At 47.4% G+C, this 17,431-nt stretch overlaps 2 protein-coding genes across 4 annotated transcripts in view; one reads left to right on the forward strand and one right to left on the reverse strand.

The window, feature by feature from the left end:
- Positions 1-17,431, forward strand: part of LOC109146432 — a 1,056,471-nt gene that overhangs the window by 667,928 nt on the left and 371,112 nt on the right. The window lies entirely within an intron of this gene.
- LOC109146429 (inositol 1,4,5-trisphosphate receptor-interacting protein-like 1) lies at positions 2,818-5,538 on the reverse strand. 3 transcript variants are annotated; one of them, XM_039566864.1, is made up of 3 exons: positions 4,998-5,538; positions 3,987-4,340; positions 2,818-3,761 (listed from the first exon to the last, which is right to left on the reverse strand). In XM_039566864.1, exons 1-3 carry the CDS (start codon positions 5,205-5,207, stop codon positions 3,177-3,179), a joined length of 1,149 nt encoding a protein of 382 aa, XP_039422798.1. In that variant the 5' UTR covers positions 5,208-5,538; the 3' UTR covers positions 2,818-3,176. The 3 variants fall into 3 exon arrangements, with proteins under 3 accessions (XP_039422798.1, XP_039422797.1, XP_039422799.1); XM_039566863.1 differs by having other exon boundaries at positions 2,818-3,764; XM_039566865.1 differs by having other exon boundaries at positions 2,818-3,764; positions 4,843-5,089.

Raw genomic sequence — 17,431 nt, forward strand, 5'->3', positions numbered from 1 at the left:
TGCATTGACATCTGTGAGTTTTAACGTGGGGTCCAGAAATTTCTTGAGTTTAAAAAGAACCAAACTTTGTGTCAGAAAAGCTTTTTGTGCAAGGGATAAAATTGCCTGAGGCATTGGAACACAGAATTTCTGATTGTATCTCAGGTTATATACGTGACCCTGACGAGTAATTCTGTTGTCATGTACAACAATAGCAGAGGTTTTAATATTCCAAAGAAATAAACAGTTCAAACCATGGAGCTCAGTAGAATCTTTTGAGATTCTGAAAGAGGAATTTACTTGCTTTATCTCTTGATGAACTGGTGTCCTCAGGGGTGAAACGCCCCCAATATGAGGAAATGCTCAGTGTGCCTGAAATCATGGATTCCTAGAGAGTGGGTTTTGGATGGAAGGGACCTTGAAGACCAGCCCAGGACAGGGTTGGTTTTCTGAGCTGCAACTGCAGCACTGTAGAACCTGGTGAGATTGCCATGGCTCCCCTTGTTGAGCTTGTCCAGGCCCCTCTGGATGGCATCTGATCCCTCAGGTGTGTCAACCACAGCAGCCAGCCTGGTGTCATCTGCGTATTTTTTCCTGGGTTTGGGGATTTTTTGCCCTTGGAGCCCTTTCCAGAGGTGCAGGAAAAGCTCCTGCAGCCACAACCATGGAAGAGCTTTGGGAAAAGTGTGTATCCCGTTGCTCTCCATTAGTCAGAATTGTTGTGAAGTAACATAACATATGGAGCTGTTGTATAGGAAGAGTTTTCAGGCATTATTCCTCCTCAAATTATTTTTGTTCCAAACCCGAAGGAAAAGAAAGGGGAGGTTCACTGCTAATGCAGTGTTATGTTTGCTAGTAGTGTAATATTAGTTAGTATCAGTATTGGTTAAAAATACTGCAGCAGGTATTTCTGAGGAAGGCTAGGAAGTAGATCAATTTCATTTTCAGTTTTTGTGAAGAAGTGTATCCATTGTGCAAACAACTCTCGCTCTGCACACACACCTTCCCAGTGAAGTGTTCATAGCCAGCAGGGGTGTCAGCAGTCTGTGCAACAGCTCTGCCTGGCAGCAGCCAGAAATACAGCACTGGGCTGTTGGGCATTCTTAGAAAGGAGCAGGGAACGCAACACAAAACATGATTAGGCCGCTCCGTGAATCTGTGGTGCTGTTTTGGATATCATTTGCCATTCTTTCCCAACGCACAGGCAAGGTTCTAGTAGAATTACAAAGGCAACACCAGAGCACTGCAAACATTTGGGAGGAGAAAACCATGGTGGAAAAAAAGCTCAGCCCTCCCTGAAGATGCCTGACTGGAACTTTGGACTGTGAGTTAAGCCGTCTAGGTAAGATAAAGGGAACACTACTGTTCAATCATTTCAGGTCTAGGGAGAAGGAAATAAGGCTGAGGGAAAAGAATGCATCTGAAGAAAGCCAGAGGCAGCAGAAAATCATCCTGGCTGGCTTTAGGGTGGGGGCAGCCACAGCACACAGAGGCCAGGTTTGCACAGACGAAGGAGGCAGGAGGAGAGTTTTGGGCGTGTGGTGTAACCTCTGGTGAGAGGCAGAGAACAGCCGTCCTCCCTTACACCAACAGGCCCAGCTGTGGAACCCCCAAGCGCAGGAAGGCCACATCCACAGGACATTCCCGTGAGGGGCAGCTGAGGGGGTGTCAGAATCCATCAAACACCCCCTGAAGCGCTGCCCAGAGGCCTTGCACCACAGGACTGCAGGGGATGCAAAGTGATGCCACAGATCCAGAGCCTGGTGCAAGAGACTCTGTCAAACTGCCTCTCCCCTTCCCTGGGGAGGTACCTGGGCATTCCCAGCTGGCCTGAAATCTATTAATCCATTGCATTCTGTGTTTGTTAGGGGACTCTGACCACCAGCTGGAGAGGATCATCCGGACGCTGGTGGGATCTACAGAGTGCTGATATCTTCTACTTAATCTGTCAGTCACTACCTTTCTGTCTTGCCACCTCTTTTCTATTTCTTTCTCTTCCTTTCTTTCATATATTTAGTATTAAATAAAATCCATACTATTGAATTTGGCAAATGGTCTCATTTGCACCTTAATTTGGGCAGACACATTTCTAATACTTTTTATCCCCATCCTCGGCCAAGGGCGTCCGGAGCCGCAGGGCTGCAGGAAAAGCTCCTGCAGCCATGGCCATGGAAGAGCTTCTGGAATAGTTTATAGCCCATTGCTCTCTGGTTTTGTAAGTCAGAATTGTTACGTCTCACCATGGAGCTGTAAAGGAACAAATTTTCATGGATTATTCCTCTTCAAATTAATTTTGTTCTAAAGAATAATGAAAAGAAAGAGGAGGTTCACTGCTGGTGCCAAGTTCTGTCTGCAACTACTGTAATATTAGTTAGTAAATTGGGGGAAGCAACAAGAGCAGTGCAGCAAGCACTTCATTAAATAAAAGGTAGAACGCCACCTAAAAGATCCCACATTGATATAGTCACACAGCTTGGGTTTGCCCAGGAAGTTTGTGGTGTTTTCTTTCCTGGGAACGCCAGCACCTCTCTACTGAAGGTCAGAACGAGTCTGGGAGCAGGGGAGCTGCTGGCAGATTTAAATTGAGATGTGATGACAATTTTTCACTTAGCCTCTGTCACCTTTGTGATAGAGACAAGAGGCTTTTCCTTCCTTTTAATTATAGGCCTGTAGTGGGCCCAATTTTGTCCTTTTATAGGAACCCCCCAAGAGATGAGATGGAGCTGGGTGAGAATCAATGAAATTTTTAATTGCCACCGTAATTGACAGTATTGACAATTTACTAATATTTGTGACTTGTCTGTATTCTCATCACAAGTGACTTGTTGGGAGACCGAATATTAATCAAAGCATTTCATTTTATTTTGATTATGGAAAAAAGAGGTATAGGAAAAGCTCCTATGGCTATATATTTTTCTCAACAAGAACAAATACATATTTGAAATCATGGTAACCTTCCCAGCTCTGCCTTGGGAGGTTTCAGAATTACTATGGTCTAGCTAAACTTTTCAGATTTACGAAAAAAGAAGCTAAAGAATCTCAACAGAAGACAAAAAATGTTCCATGAGGAATGGTTGACTTCACCTTCCTCAACTCATTTTTTTCACAGTCCTCAGCAGCAATGGCATGTTGGCCGTGGGTGTGAGAGGCGGCAGCTCCCTGGCACACACGGTGCTGCTGGCAGAGCTGGCTGCTGTCTACTCAAGGCTCAGGTAGGCACCTGAGCTGCCTTGCTGCACTGCCAGAGCCATCTCAAGGCTGATCTGCAGGCCAGAGGTGCTGGTCAGCTGGAAGCTGCAGGACTTGCCGCAGGGCAGTGCCGTGAGCTGGCAGTGCAGCGAGTGGGGCAAAAGCAGCCAGGCTGATGGCACCAACGTTTGGACCCAGCAGGAGACTTTCTCCACGTCCAAGTAGGAGCCTGTGCAGAGGGTGGCCAGCAGGTACCAGCACTGATCCCTCTGCAGCTGGCCACCAGAGGCATGGAGAAAGCACCTCTGCCCCAGCAGCTGCTCGCCAGAGCACAGGCACTCCAGAGCCACACGGACGCGCCCGGCTGGCGGCTGCTTTGTGCTCCCCACGCTGAAGGAGTGGCCAGGGGGTGGCCGCAGGATGACCAGGGGGCGGTAGACGGTGCTGTTCTCCTGGACGCTCCAGGCTTCAGAGCTGGTGTCCATCCCGGTGCCTGGGTGCAACTCCGGCATGAAGTTCCTCCTGGAGAGCACTCGGCAGACACCGAGGAGGTCCTCCAGCAGCTCCTTCAGCACCTCCAAGCTGGGCGGGTCCTGCTGCAGAATCACAGAATCACCCAACAGTTGGGCTTGGGAGTGACCTTTGAAGGCCATCCAGTCTGACCCCGCAGCCATGAGCAGGGACATTCTCAGCTAGACCAGGCTGCTGACAGCCCACTCCAGCCTTATCCCAGATGTGCCCATTGGTGATGGGGTGGGCACAGCCAAAGTGCTGCCATCACTGACTGCACCCTTGACCCTCTCGTCCTGCTCACTGACCTTCTCCTGGCTGCCGACCTTCTCCAGGCTGTTGGATCTCTCCTGCTCACTGCAGCTGGCAGAGCCACGCTTTCTTCTCCTCACCAGCCAGCAGCCCACAGCAAGCAGAACCAGAACCAGGGCTGCTGCAGTGACCCAAAACAGCCACTGCTGCTGCAGTGCTGAAGGGAGCAGGGTTTCCATGGTGCCACTGCTCCCCTCAATCTCCTGCAGGAGCCGAGTCATCTCCTGATGAAGGTATTCCTCGCGCTCCTGCATCCGCTTGACTGCATCTTCATCGACCTGTACCTGCACCTTCAGCCCAGTGTGGGTGGCTAACAGGGCCAGGATGAAGGCAAGTGTGGGAGACATGGCCTGGTGGGAGAAAGGGGGCTCAGCAGGTGTGGCTGGGAGGGAGCAGGGGGCTGGGGGCACCTGGAATGTCCCCAGAGCCTCTCTGGTCCCCTGCCACGCTGAGAGCCCCAAGCCCCTCTTGCCCCAGCTCTGGAGACAGAGCCCTGCCCCAGCTCTCACTCTGGGTTTAAACCCCCCTGGGCATCTCTGCCAGCCCCCATCCAGCCCAGCTTTGCCACCCCCCATCCAGCCCAGCGTTCCCTCTGCATCTGCCCTCACTGGCTGCCCAAATCCAACTGCCCGCTGATGGCCCTGGACACAGGTGCCAGTGTGACCTGTCCTCTGTGATGTCACAGCCAGCAGGACCATGTCACTTGGCTGCCAAGCTGGCCATGCCCCTGCTCACAGCTCCCATTGTGACCCATCCCCTGGCATGTCACAGCCCCCAGAGCCACACCTCCCACCCCACAAGCCCCGGCCTTCGTCCCCACTGCCGAGCTCAGCGGCTCCTGGGCATCCTCACCCTGAGTGCAAACCCAGCCACAGGAGCCCCCCAGGGCGCTCAGCATCAAGGCTGCACCCTCCCTCAAGGCATCATGGAAAGGCACACGGGGACTGTAGGTGGATGTTCCAGTGCTGACCACCCCTGGCTGCCCTCCACGGGAACCTGAACCTCACCTGCTGCACCTCGAGGACATTTCCTCTCCTCCTGTCCTTTGTCTCTTGGGAGAAGAGATCGATCCTCACCTGGCTGCAGCCTCCTGTCAAGAGAGTTGTAGCATTTGGCTGGAGCAGCCAGCAGCAAAGGCCAGGGCAAATCCACACCTTCTGAGCGTTACAGGTTTCTGTGCAGTGCCCCGCTGCTCTCTGGTGCAATGTCACTGCCATGCTCCTGGGGACAACGGGGACGTTCTGCTCTGGGCATTTCTTGGTTTTTTAGCTGCACAGACTCTGCACACTTAGATTTGAGATTGCTGAGCTACATTCTTGGCACCATATGTGATTCTGTGCCTGACACTCCAGTGGTTCCAGTCTTTAGACAGTCGCCACCCCACCTGAGGTAAAGCATAGGAATGGTACATTCCTGGGAAAAACACTCCCTCTTGCCCCCTAAGGTCCCTCAAATCTGGGCTTACTTACAGTGAAAAGTTTCTTAAACCTCAGAATTATCTTATTTAAGAAAACAAGAAATAAAAAGAAAATTAAGCCCAATGAAGGAACCATCATGTAAAATTAAATTTCAAGTACCTCCAACTCTTGAGATGTCACTTTCTGTGAAATTTTACAGTTTGGAATCCCATTTCTCAGCAAGTTTGGTATTCTGCCTGCCAGCCGACTGAGTCAGACAGTGTGTGGGTTCGATTCAGCTGAATAGCAGTCCCTGCTGCCTTAGTGGATAGATGCCTTTGTAGGTCTTGACTGGCATGATCTTGATAATCCAGCCTCATTTCACACCACACATCTGCACTGCATTAAACACCCCTGTGACAGAGCTGGGGACAGCTGGAGGAAGCAAGCTGTTCTTTTCCACCTGGGGATGGTGGCAGGAAAATGCCTGAGGAGAACGCAGGAAGTCTACGGCTTCAGGACTGGAGCTCCCTGAAAACTGCTCAGCAGATCCAGCTCTTCAGCTGCACAGCCACCATTGTCACTGCTCTGCAGGGAGTGGTGGCTCCCAGGCAGCCTGTGGGATCGGTTCCAAGGCAGGGCAGGGACGAGCAAAGGGCCTTCTCCTCACTGACCTTCATTGTAGCTGCTCCACTGTTCCACTGCAGTTCTCCCAAGCTCTGTCCCTACAATTTCTATTTGCCCTGTTTATGTCCATCCCAAAGCTGACTCAAGAATTAATGTAACTTAAGAGACATTTTAGAGACACTCTGTTGATACTCCTGCCGTATATCTCACACACACACACACACACACACACACACACACATCTCACCTATCTCATCTATCTATCTATTTCTCACGAGAGAAACTCCTTACTTGCCTAAATTCATCAAATCGTATCCACACAGGCAGAAATATTAAAAGTCACCAGGGAACATATTGTGAAATATAACTTGGCAGAATGACTCAAGAGGCTTGAGGGCACATTTCTGATGACTGACCACAGAGTTACTTCAGGAAAATAGTTCCTGAAGATGATCTCTTTGTGAGCATCCACACAGTTCTGGGAAGAGGCACGTATGGGTAACACGTGGGAGCAGAGCTTGCTCCAAATCCTGCTCTGAGTTCAGACACCTGCAGCACACAAACATGGAAGAAAGTAATTTCAAGTTCCATTAGTAGCATAGGTAAAAATCAATGATCTCTGGATATGGAGGACAAAAGCAGCAGAGAAGTTACACTTTTGATGTTGTAATATACAATGAAAAGTAAAAATTTCACAGCCTGTTTAAAGGGCATTTAACAATAAGGCTAAAATGGGGTGGTTTGGGAGTTGAGTTTTGGGCAAACCACCAGATGCTTAAATAAAAATTCCATCCCTTTTCTGTTTGAGTAAATGCAAGCTCCTTCCTAGTTTTTTTCCCCCAGACACTTAAAAGCTACAATTAGCTCAGGCTTTTTTAAAAAAGGTAATGAGAATCGATCCGTTTTATTATACAAGCTTAAGGATTTTTTTTCCCTTGAATTAGGGCACTTCAGAGAAGTTATTCAAGAGCAAAGATCCCAGCCTATTCTCACTGGTAACAAAGCAAACAATCCTCAAGACACACTTTGTGAGCACAGCACCCTCTGTCCCTGGGATTTTTGGGTGTCCTGATGAGCTGAACACCACCCGCTGACAGCTCATGACATTATTTGCCTGTTCTTGGGGCTTCTCTCAGGTGTGAGCCCTCTGTGCTGAAGATTCATTCTCCTTCCTCTGCTGTGTTACAGTGATCAGGAGATTTCAGCCACAGCTCTGTTCTTGCTAGCATGGCCAGGGCAGTCCTGCCCAGCACCTTTTGGCAGGTGTATTTTGGACCTGGATTGGTTAAGTGGCAAAGACACTTGCCCAGGGGAATAACCATCATGTTTCTAAAGTAAACAGCCATTGAATATACCCCAATCTCTGTGCACCAAAACATACCCAATTCCTGATCTTACGTGAAATCACAAGCCAGTGTTTTGCCCTCAGAAACTCTAGGTTCTGTGTTTCATTATACAATCGTGTTTGTTTTGGTTTTTTTTTACTTTGGGCATGTTTAGCCTCCTTTTTGTACCAGTTATTACCACTGTTCCTCCAGAGAAACACAGAATAGAGGGAGAGTTTTTGGTGTGTGATCTCTGGTCAGAGGCAGTGAACAACCATCCTCCCTCACACAAGCCGGCTCAGCTGTAAAATTCCCCGCCATGGGAAGGCCAACACATGGGACACTGGCATGAGAGGCAGCTGAGGAGGGGTCATAAACCATCAAAGACCCAGAGGTGTCCCCCAGACTCACTGCTGAGGCCACCAGTGCACTGCAGGGGATGCAAAGTGATGCAACATCCCCAGAGTCTGTTGCAAGAGACTCTGTCAAGCTGCCCCTCCCCAGGGGTGGTACCTGGGCATCCCCACCTGGCCCAAATGTGCATTAATCCATTGAACTCTGTGTTTTGTGGCCCTCACCACTGAGAACACCAGAAGGAGAGGATCAACAGGACACCGTCAGGATCCATGGAGTGGTGCCAATTTCTACTTAACCTGTCTTTGTCACTCTCTTTCTCCCCCCCCCCCCCTTTTCTTTCTATTTCTTTTTATCTCTTGCTCTTCCTCACATTAACTGTTAAATGAAGTCCATACTACTGATTTTGGCATATGGTCTTGTTTGCACCTTAACTGGGGCAGAGGCATCTCTCTAATAATTTTAATAACTGGGTCATAACAAATAGCCAGCATGGACTTTTCTGAGGAGTATCATTCATGACCAAATGCTCTAAGGCATTTACAGTGGCTCAGAGCTCCGCTGTTGTCTTTCTTAAGTGTCAAAATTCTTCTGATCTTAAAATATATGGAAATTCCTTTTGTCTTTTTTTTTTAAGTACTACAGAGGTAGCAAAACCGTGCATCCTTAAGCACACTCAGGGCAGCCAAAAAACCCTGAAACACTGAGGAAATATATTCTGCATAACAAATTGCTGACGTTCCATGGAGTCACTGCATTTTGAAAGGTTTTTTAATGACTGGTCCTTTTCAGGATCAGATTTACTCCACTGAGAACGAAGAATTTCAGAAACACTTCTTTCTCCCCCTTCACTTGGAAACATTTTTTGTTGTTCTTACCCCATCTCAGACCTATTGTGCACATTCTGGCTGTTAAGGGTTGTTTGCAGGAGCTGTGCAAGGTTTTCTCTCAATAGATTTTTGCACTTTCCAGCAATCAGTGCCTGCAGGAACGCTGCAAACTTCCCACTGCAAACACAACACACATACACAGAGCAAATACTGTGGATAGGATCAACACTACAAATTAGTTGCAGGAAATTTCCATTTTTTCTATGCGACTTTAGCTTTCTCTCCACAATCGAAACAGTGTCTGGCACTGGCAGACATTTGTTTCCCATCTATCCAAAGCTCCTGGTTTTACTTGAGCAGAGGTACAATCTATTCACTGGAACTCCAGCCATGGATTTATTTAGTACTTCCCTGAAACAGGACCGTGTGCCACATGGAATAACTTTGATGCGGGAGACTTTCTCCATGTCCAAGTAGGAGCCCGTGCAGAGGGTGTCCAGCAGGTACCGGCGCTGATCCCTCGTCAGCTGGCCACCAGAGGTGTGCACAAAGCACGTCTGCCCAGGCAGCTGCTTGCTGGAGTACAGGCACTCCAGAGGCACGTGGATGCGCCTGGCTGGCAGCGGCTTTGTTCTGTCCACGCTGAAGGAGTGACCGGTGGGTGGCCGCAGGATGACGGTAGGCTGACCGCAACTCACCAAGTTGAATTCTCCAGGCGAACTGTGTGTGCTCCACCTATTCACCTCTTAATGGTTTCACATACTCTTGGACCCAGCAGGAGACTTTCTCCATGTCCAACTAGGAGCCCGTGCAGAGGGTGTCCAGCAGGTACCAGTGCTGATCCCTCTTCAGCTGGCCACCAGAGGCGTGGTCAAAGCACTTCTGCCCCAGCAGCTGCTTGCCGGAGCACAGGCACTCCAGAGCCACACGGACGCGCCCGGCTGGCGGCTGCTTTGTGCTCTCCACGCTGAAGGAGTGACCGGGGCGTGGCCACAGGATCACCAGCGGGCGGTAGGCTGACCGCAACTCGCCAGGTTGAATCCTCTGGGCGGACTGTGTGAGCCCATCCTTTCACCTCTGAACGATTTCACACCCTCTTGAACACAATGTTCAATATTCTATTCAGCTTTGTCTTATGGTACTTTATTCTTTTAACAATAAACACTTGTAATGTTAAAACGTCCATTGCTGTGGATTAGCAATGGTGCTGTGTGGTTTAGAGAAACAACTCAAATTTTCTCCAAATTTTTCTTATCTGTGACTCAGAGGAAGAAAGCATATGTTTTTTTCTCTTGAACACTTTCTCAGGCTTCTAAAAAAATGTTGTAGACAAAAGTTTGGGACAAAGATAGCAGAGGAGATTAACTAAATATATATAAGCATCATAAAACCTTCTCTGTCTTTCTAAATATCTTTTGTTTTAAGCTACGAGGAATCTACACAACATGTTAATTATCTTTCATTGGTGGCAGCACTTCACTGGTACAAAGAGGATTATCCGAGTGTTAAACAATGGTTTTCTAAGGCTATTGAAGATGCCCTTGCACTGCCTCTCTGGTCTCCTGCTGCACTGCAGGAAAGTGTTTATACCTGTCCATTCTATGTGATCCTCAGGCCGTTACAGCTGACTGGTGAAGAGAGAGTAAACCACTGGATCAGGCAGCCTCACAACTGCCTTTCGGCTGAGGGGTTATTCCCATTCTCCAGTGGCACTAAACCACTCATATGTCTTTGCCAAAACAAACCCAGCTTTAGCCTGAATGCACAACTCAAGTTTATTATTTAATGTGTAGTGTTCCAATCCAGTTTTCCAGTTACAATGTACGGGTGGATTTTTTCATTCTCTGGCTCCTTTGCTCCAAGTTTCCAGTGCAGAGCAGGGGATTCAGGGCTTGCACTATAGAAACAGCAGGTTATCCGTCTGAGGAAACACACACACGAACCAAAAGCATTCACAAGTTCAAGACAGTCTGGGGCAGAAACTTTTTCCTTGTCTTTCAGTCCTTCCAAAGCACATATCAACACCATTGACCTATGACTCTACTAAATGCAATCACATAAAGCAGTAGCAGCCTTGTGAGCAAACTTAGCAATAAGTACTTATCATTGTTTTCCTTCTCTGTTCCTTCCCCATATACACAAAGTGGGAAAAAATCCCAGTGCCTTTCTGTCCCATGTTGAAATCCTCCTGCCAGTGACCTTCAGCTGTTTTCTGGCTCAGAAAGCCCTTCCTGGCTTTCAAACATGACCCAACAACCTAGGATCTATGTTGTGAATATTGTGGCAGTGATGCTCTCCTTTGAAGAGATTGTGCTTGGTTTTGTAACTCTGTTTTCCCCCTATCATCTGTTGCCAAGGTTTTTCCATACTGCCTCTGGTGAAATTTCGTCAGCAGCATTTGGATGCCCCACTGACAGAGCAGTCCCTGCTCACCCTGTGCTGTGGGTTGGAAGAGCTGGAGGAAGAGGATTTGAACAGAGCAGTACTGAGAATACTGCCAGCATTTCTCAGGCTGCTGTCAAGAGCTTAACAGGGTGGTAACGGAGAAAGAAAACAAAAAAATTAAAAAAAAACATGTTCTACATATTTATGAACAGGTGTGTGGCACAAACAGGGTGCCAGAAACGTAGAGTCAGAGTTGTTCAGGTTGGAAAAGACCTCTAAGACCAAGTCCAGCCATTAACCCCACACCACTATCTCATGGTCACCACTAAGCCATGTCCTCAAATGCCATAGCTGCACATTTTTTTAACACTTTCCAGAACTACTGACTTTACTATTTCCGTGAAAATGCTTTACAACCCTGTGAAAAAAAGAAGTTTACTAATATCCAACCTAAATCTCTGTTAAAAACGGGCTCAAGATTGAGCTTTAAAACAAATTTATTAACAAGAACTAAATTGAAAGACAATCAGAGACCACTGGAGGCTATTTGCCTCACACAAGACAAAGGGCACAGCGCTGAGAGCCTGACCTGCAACAGCTCCGATCAGAGGCTCCCCTCCCACCCTCGGGTGACACATTTTATACCCCCAGTCCCCGCCTCCCGGCCGCCCCTTTCCCCACCCAACCGGAGTGTCGGGATTGGCTCGCTGATGTCTGGTGTCCTTTCACTGGCTCGTTGTCATCTGGCTGTTGTCTGGGGTCTTCTGAATGGTTCAGGGAACATCCAGTAATAGTCCTTAATTTCCTCCTTTATGCAGATACGGTCTGAAGCCCTCCCTTTTGTGATTACCTCATAGAGGTTCTGGAACATTGCCCTGTTCTCCATTTTGTACCCCAATCCCTATAATGATTTTATTAGCAACAAACACAATGAACACTTTAACTAATACTTTCAACCTGGATAAGCTCTAACAGCCAAACCTGATCAATGCACAACTGCTCAACTGCAGAAACACTCAACGAGCTAATTAACAACTTTCTTTACCCACTAATTACCAACTTTATTTCAGCAACTAATCAACAACTTTGTGGAAGCCAACTTTTCCTAACTCTGATCATAACACTTTGAACATCCTGTAGACTGGAAAAATGCAATTTGGTATCAGAAGTGGTAAAGAGTATTCTCGCTCTGTAGCTTTGGGAATATTTAGGAAGATACTCCTGTAAGCAAGAAGGGAGAGCTGTGTCCTTTCAAGAGACTGTGAAATTTAAATGTAATGCTTTTACTGCACTGAGGTGTGGAATCCTAAATTGTCTGCTTGGTGTAGGCAGCATCTACAGCTGTGTGCTTCCAGTCTGGGTGTTGACAAAATGGCCTCAAGCAATCAGGCAGGATGTTGTCTCTTTCCTCGCAAAACTCTGTGTCTCCAGTGGCCAGATCTTAATCTGTTGATTTTTACACTACTGTAGCAACTCTGGAAGGAAATTGCTGCTTTATTTGAACTGGCCAAACAACACACTGGTAGCACCAGAAAGGTGGTGCTCTGAATTGCAGAGACTTCCCAGAACATGAAACAAATGTCTCACCACATTGTCCAAGAAAGAAAACAATTTTTTTGCCCTGCTAATAAATAACAGGGGTTGTTCTAAACAAGATGGAACTTTCTTTGTTCACTAAGTTCCGCTTAGTTCTTTGTTCAACCAAGTGGAACTTTAGTCCAGTCCAGAGCAAACATTCTGACACTTGTAAGAATATTAGAGGACACAAAAGGTGAGAAAATGGATATTTGAAATGAAAAAACTTGTAAATGTGAGGAGTGATATTTGCCTACACTAGGCAACACCACTATTGGAAAATCCTCTAGTGGATTTGATGTTTGTCTGCATCTATGTATTTTATCTCTGTGACATGTAGCTACAGTGCACAAGGAGTTTAATTCTTTCCTTAATACTGTTGTGATTGCAGTGGAGAAGATATCTTTAATTAAATGGGAAGCAACTTGCTAATTTTTCTTTCTTAAGATACACTTAACTCACTGAAACTCACTGAAACTTCCACTGCTTTTAAAGGCTACCCAAGAGCTCTAAATGAAAAGTGGGAAATAAATGGTTGTACTGAGTCATTTGTGTGCCCCGCAGTTCCATGAGCCTTTCCTCCCTCTGACTATGATAGAAATGAGCCATTTACTGGACCTTGTGACAATTCAAACACGTATACAAGCAGCTACAACAAAAAAAGGCATTTTTGCAGCTCCGTATAAATCTGTTGGTTGCTCATCTGGCAAGGTTTGATTTCAGCTCCAGCTTGTTTAATTACTTGGCTCAGATCCTCTGGAGTGAAAAATGGCAGGAACCAGACTGAAAGCTCTCAGGATTCACTGAAGTTCCTCCACACAGGTTCTGGGGGAGACTCTACAGTGTAGAAGCTGAATAAAACAGAAATTCCATTAATAAACTTCTACTACTGAGTTAAACAATCATGTCTAACAACATCTGGCTTATTCTTATAATCAATAATTCCCCAAATTAAAGATTTTGTGTTTCAGTATTTAACCATGTGAAGTTTAAAAGAAAATGGAAAGCAAAAGCTGACAGGAACATCTGTGTTTCAAGTAGTCTTGGGAGATGGGATCAAAGTAAAGAGTTTTAGCTTTTGCATGCCAGTACTATCTGCATCCTCTACAAACCCATGGTAATGACACATTCTGTTTCCAGATCCATTTTCCTCACATCTTTGAATGTGTATTCCACAATCATTAAAAACAAGGGAGGGATGCAAAAATGAATTCTGACATGCCAAAGAGATCTGTGCTACAGCGAGGAAAGAAAGCTCTGTAATAGAATATCCCTTCCTCTTGCCAAGGAAGCTGCCATTGCTAATCAATCAAAAAGTCTGTTGTCAAATGAATTTTCAGTGTCAATGCAGGTAATGTATCAATGTCAGCCTTAAATGAGCATATTTTTTACACAAGAGAGGAAGAGAGCACCACAATCTCTCTACCTGGAGATCTTTTCCTATAGAAGTGCCAAAGCTGTTCTTGAGTTATGTATATTAACTGCCTGCACAAGTATGGGTAAGGGTGGGTAAGATATTTCATTGACTGAAACAGCAACAAATGTAATTATGTCACAGTTATTGATTTATTTTTCTCAATCATTATTTTTATCATCTCCCTTTACTGTTTTTTTCTGTAAAAAGCCATATTTCAAAGTGTAAGAATTTCATTAACCTTTTCCGGTAGATAGATATTTCCAAGTAACTGTTTGTTGTACACATTGACTCAAGCTATTGATCAAAGTACTTCTTTTTGTTATTATTTTATGCATGCAATTTAAACCAAAGTGTTAAAAAATGCTACACATAAGTTGAGAAGCTGCAAATGTTTGAATCTAACCCTTCAATATTTGGACTCCTAAAGTCAGTGCAGGTTCATGCAGGCTCATTGTTGAGGTTAGAATGAAGGATGCGGGCATGAGGCTGTGACACAGAGTCTTTGGAGAAGAACTTTTGCTATAGTGAATTAGTAGAGAGCAACAGGAGTAGGGCCCTGATCATGATGGATCTTCAGCTACAAGTTTTGTTTTTCCTTATTTGTAAGAACAGTGCCCTTACGCTTGTCCAAGTGGAATGAGATAATATTTGTTCACCTTTCCAGTAATTTAATAATTAATGTTTACGCCATTCCTTCGTCGCTGTTCACATTCACGTTGAAAGGTCATCTATGCCGTGCAAATTTCATGTGAAATTAAGCTGCCCATGTTTTTACTAGAGGGAAAAAAAGCTAACTACAGGTTAGCTGGCAGTTGCGTTCTGCACCTGAACCCCTGCTGGCCTGGCAATAATTTCCTGAGATGTGATTTTCATCATTAACACCTCCAGCCACATTTGTGGGTCCCAGATGGGAGAGGAGTTGAAGTTTCCTGCATTACTGGACGCCCTTAAGGTGCAGACAATGCTAAAGTGTTCTTCATGCAGAAGCAGGAGATGAGGTCAGAAATATGAAACTGAAGAAGCTGTTGCTTAAGCCTCTTCTAAAAGAGACAGGAAATTTATGTGCTTATCAGATGAACAGCTTTTGCATCACTGCAGTTTCAGCGATGTTGTTTCTATTTGACTTTCAAGTGAACCTGAGATTCCTCAGCCACCAAAGGGAGCTGTTCTGGGGGGGAGATAAGTGTGGCTCTGCCCCATGGGTCTGCACATCTGGTGTCTCACTGCCCCTGGAGATCTGCTAAATCACATATTGATGTCAGCTCCTTCTTACCTCTAAGGAGTGAGATGGACTGTAGATACAAAAATGCTGCTAGCAAGGATTTTCTTGCTATTTTCTAAGTCTGTGAGAGACTTTTCTCTCTCACAGAAGAGGTAGCAGGGTATGTAAACAACCAAGCCGCCTGCAACCTTGAAAAGTCTTGTTTATGGTATAGTAGAAAAATATTTTGACAATGGATGCTTTAGGATTTTAGCCAATCACCCCCAAGGGGTGGCTGGTCCTTTGTCCAATTAGACTATGAAGAAAAAAGTCTATAAAAGAGTTTGTAAAATAATTAAATAAATCAATCTTGCTGCACAATTCCTGCCTGCTGGATCTTCTCTCCTCCTCCTCCCTATGGCTGCGGGACACGGTGATATACCCTAGGGCCCAGGCCTGCGGTAATATTTGGTGCTGCCCGACGTGATCTGCACTCTCTGACGTGTCCTGCTGCTGCGAGCCAAGCCGAATTTCTCTAGAGGTACGCTGTTCCCCTTCCCCCCCAGGACCGGGAAGTCCGACAGGACTGAGAAATGGCGAACAGCAGCTCACAAAACGACACTGTGGTAATGGTCTGGAAAGCTGTGTTCAGTATATTGCACACCTCCATTCCTGAAAACTCAGTTCGGGAATTATTAGATTGGGCTACCTTAAAAGGGATTTCCACGAACAGAGGTGCTGCCCTGGACTTTTCCTTATGGCAGGAACTTGGCTGTGCTGTCCAGCACGAACTCCTGTCTGGGGACCCATCAGTGTTAGAATTATACCAGACGTGGCGTTCGTTATTTATTCTGCTGACAGACCTTGACTGTGGCAGCAGAGCTGGCTCACCTATTTTGGTGATGAGTGACGGCGGAATGTCCGAGGGAGACCCCACAGACTGGGCTTCCGGGGCAAATGGTGGTGGATCCGGAAAAACCCCCCTGGCTCCACAGGCAGAGCCTGTGCCGCCTCACCCTGCACAATTGCAGGACTCCGTGGCCCCCAGCGACCCCGTGCCGGCAGAGGCAGGGGGGTCGGAGCAGGGGGAGGGCGCACAGCTGGCCTTGCCGCTCAGCTCAGCGGCAGCCATGGCTTATCCAGGGCCACGAATTAGCGGCTTAGCGAATTGGACCCCCAGAGCGGCTCCTAGCCCGTTTGCGTATGCACCGGCAGGGCCAAAATAGCCTGGATCTAACTTCTTAGCTGGCGTAGCGCCGGGTGTGCCTGCACTGAGACTGCCCGGGTGTGGTCCGCTGCCCTCCTTGGCGCTGGACTGTCCTGCACCGCTGCAGAGCCGAGCCTTCGACCTTTGAAGACAGCATCTGCCTTTGCTGACAGAGTTACCGAACATATCCCAAAAGGTGGGAGAATTGCTCAGCCTGCAAGAGCAACCGCTGCAGATAACAGAGGCACCCTGCTGTGTGGGGTGCGCCAGGCCCGCGCTGCCAGCACCACCCGCACCGCCCGCAGGAGCTGCAGCTCCAAACCAGGAAGCGGCACGGCCGGCGGCAAACCCAGAAGTAGCGCTGCCACGGGAAAACCCGAACGTGGCCGGGGGAGCGAGTGACGAGCGTGGCGCTGGGCATGGCTGCAGTGCAAGGGCAGTGACGGCACCGAACACTGCCGCGGAGCAAGAGATGAGTGCGGCGCAGGGCACGGCTGCAGCCCCAGAGACGGCAGCAGCAGCTCCAGCACCGGTTCAGATGGGACTGGCCGAGATGGCATCCTGTAAAGAAGCTGCTGTTCAAACTGCAGCACAGCCAACTGCAGTCTGTGCTGTCTGTTCTGGCTCTAGCGAACTTAGCCAAAGTGCCCCTCTCTGTCCACCTCTGTTCGCTCCCAGTGTCTCAGAGTTGCCTTTGCCTGATGACTCATCATCGGGAAGTGAGGCAGATGAGGTTCTGGCCCCAGGTCGTCAGGCGGCTGTAGCCACGCGGCGAAGGAAAAGGCTGCGCCGGTCTCGGCCCTGGACCTTTCAGGACTGCACGGTAACAGTGCGTCCAACCCACTACAACCGCTTCTTAGAGTCAGTTAAGATGCGAGCATTGGAGGAGGGCGACTGGAGGTTATTGGAAACACTTGGAATGCCAAATAGATCTGAGGATTCTGGGGGTAATCGAGAAGCTGTTAAACTTCATCCACAGGCTGTGCCAGAAGTTCAGGATGGTAGGGATTCCCCAAAAGGGGAGATCCAAGCTTTCCCAGTGTATAAGGCTCTCCCAAATTCAGGGGAGCATGACAAGCATGAGGTAATTGCTTGGAAAGTTGCCCAGGACCTGCAATCCAAG

This window comes from Corvus cornix, chromosome Z (assembly GCF_000738735.6).
Source record: "Corvus cornix cornix isolate S_Up_H32 chromosome Z, ASM73873v5, whole genome shotgun sequence".
In the NCBI taxonomy this organism is placed as follows: domain Eukaryota; kingdom Metazoa; phylum Chordata; class Aves; order Passeriformes; family Corvidae; genus Corvus; species Corvus cornix.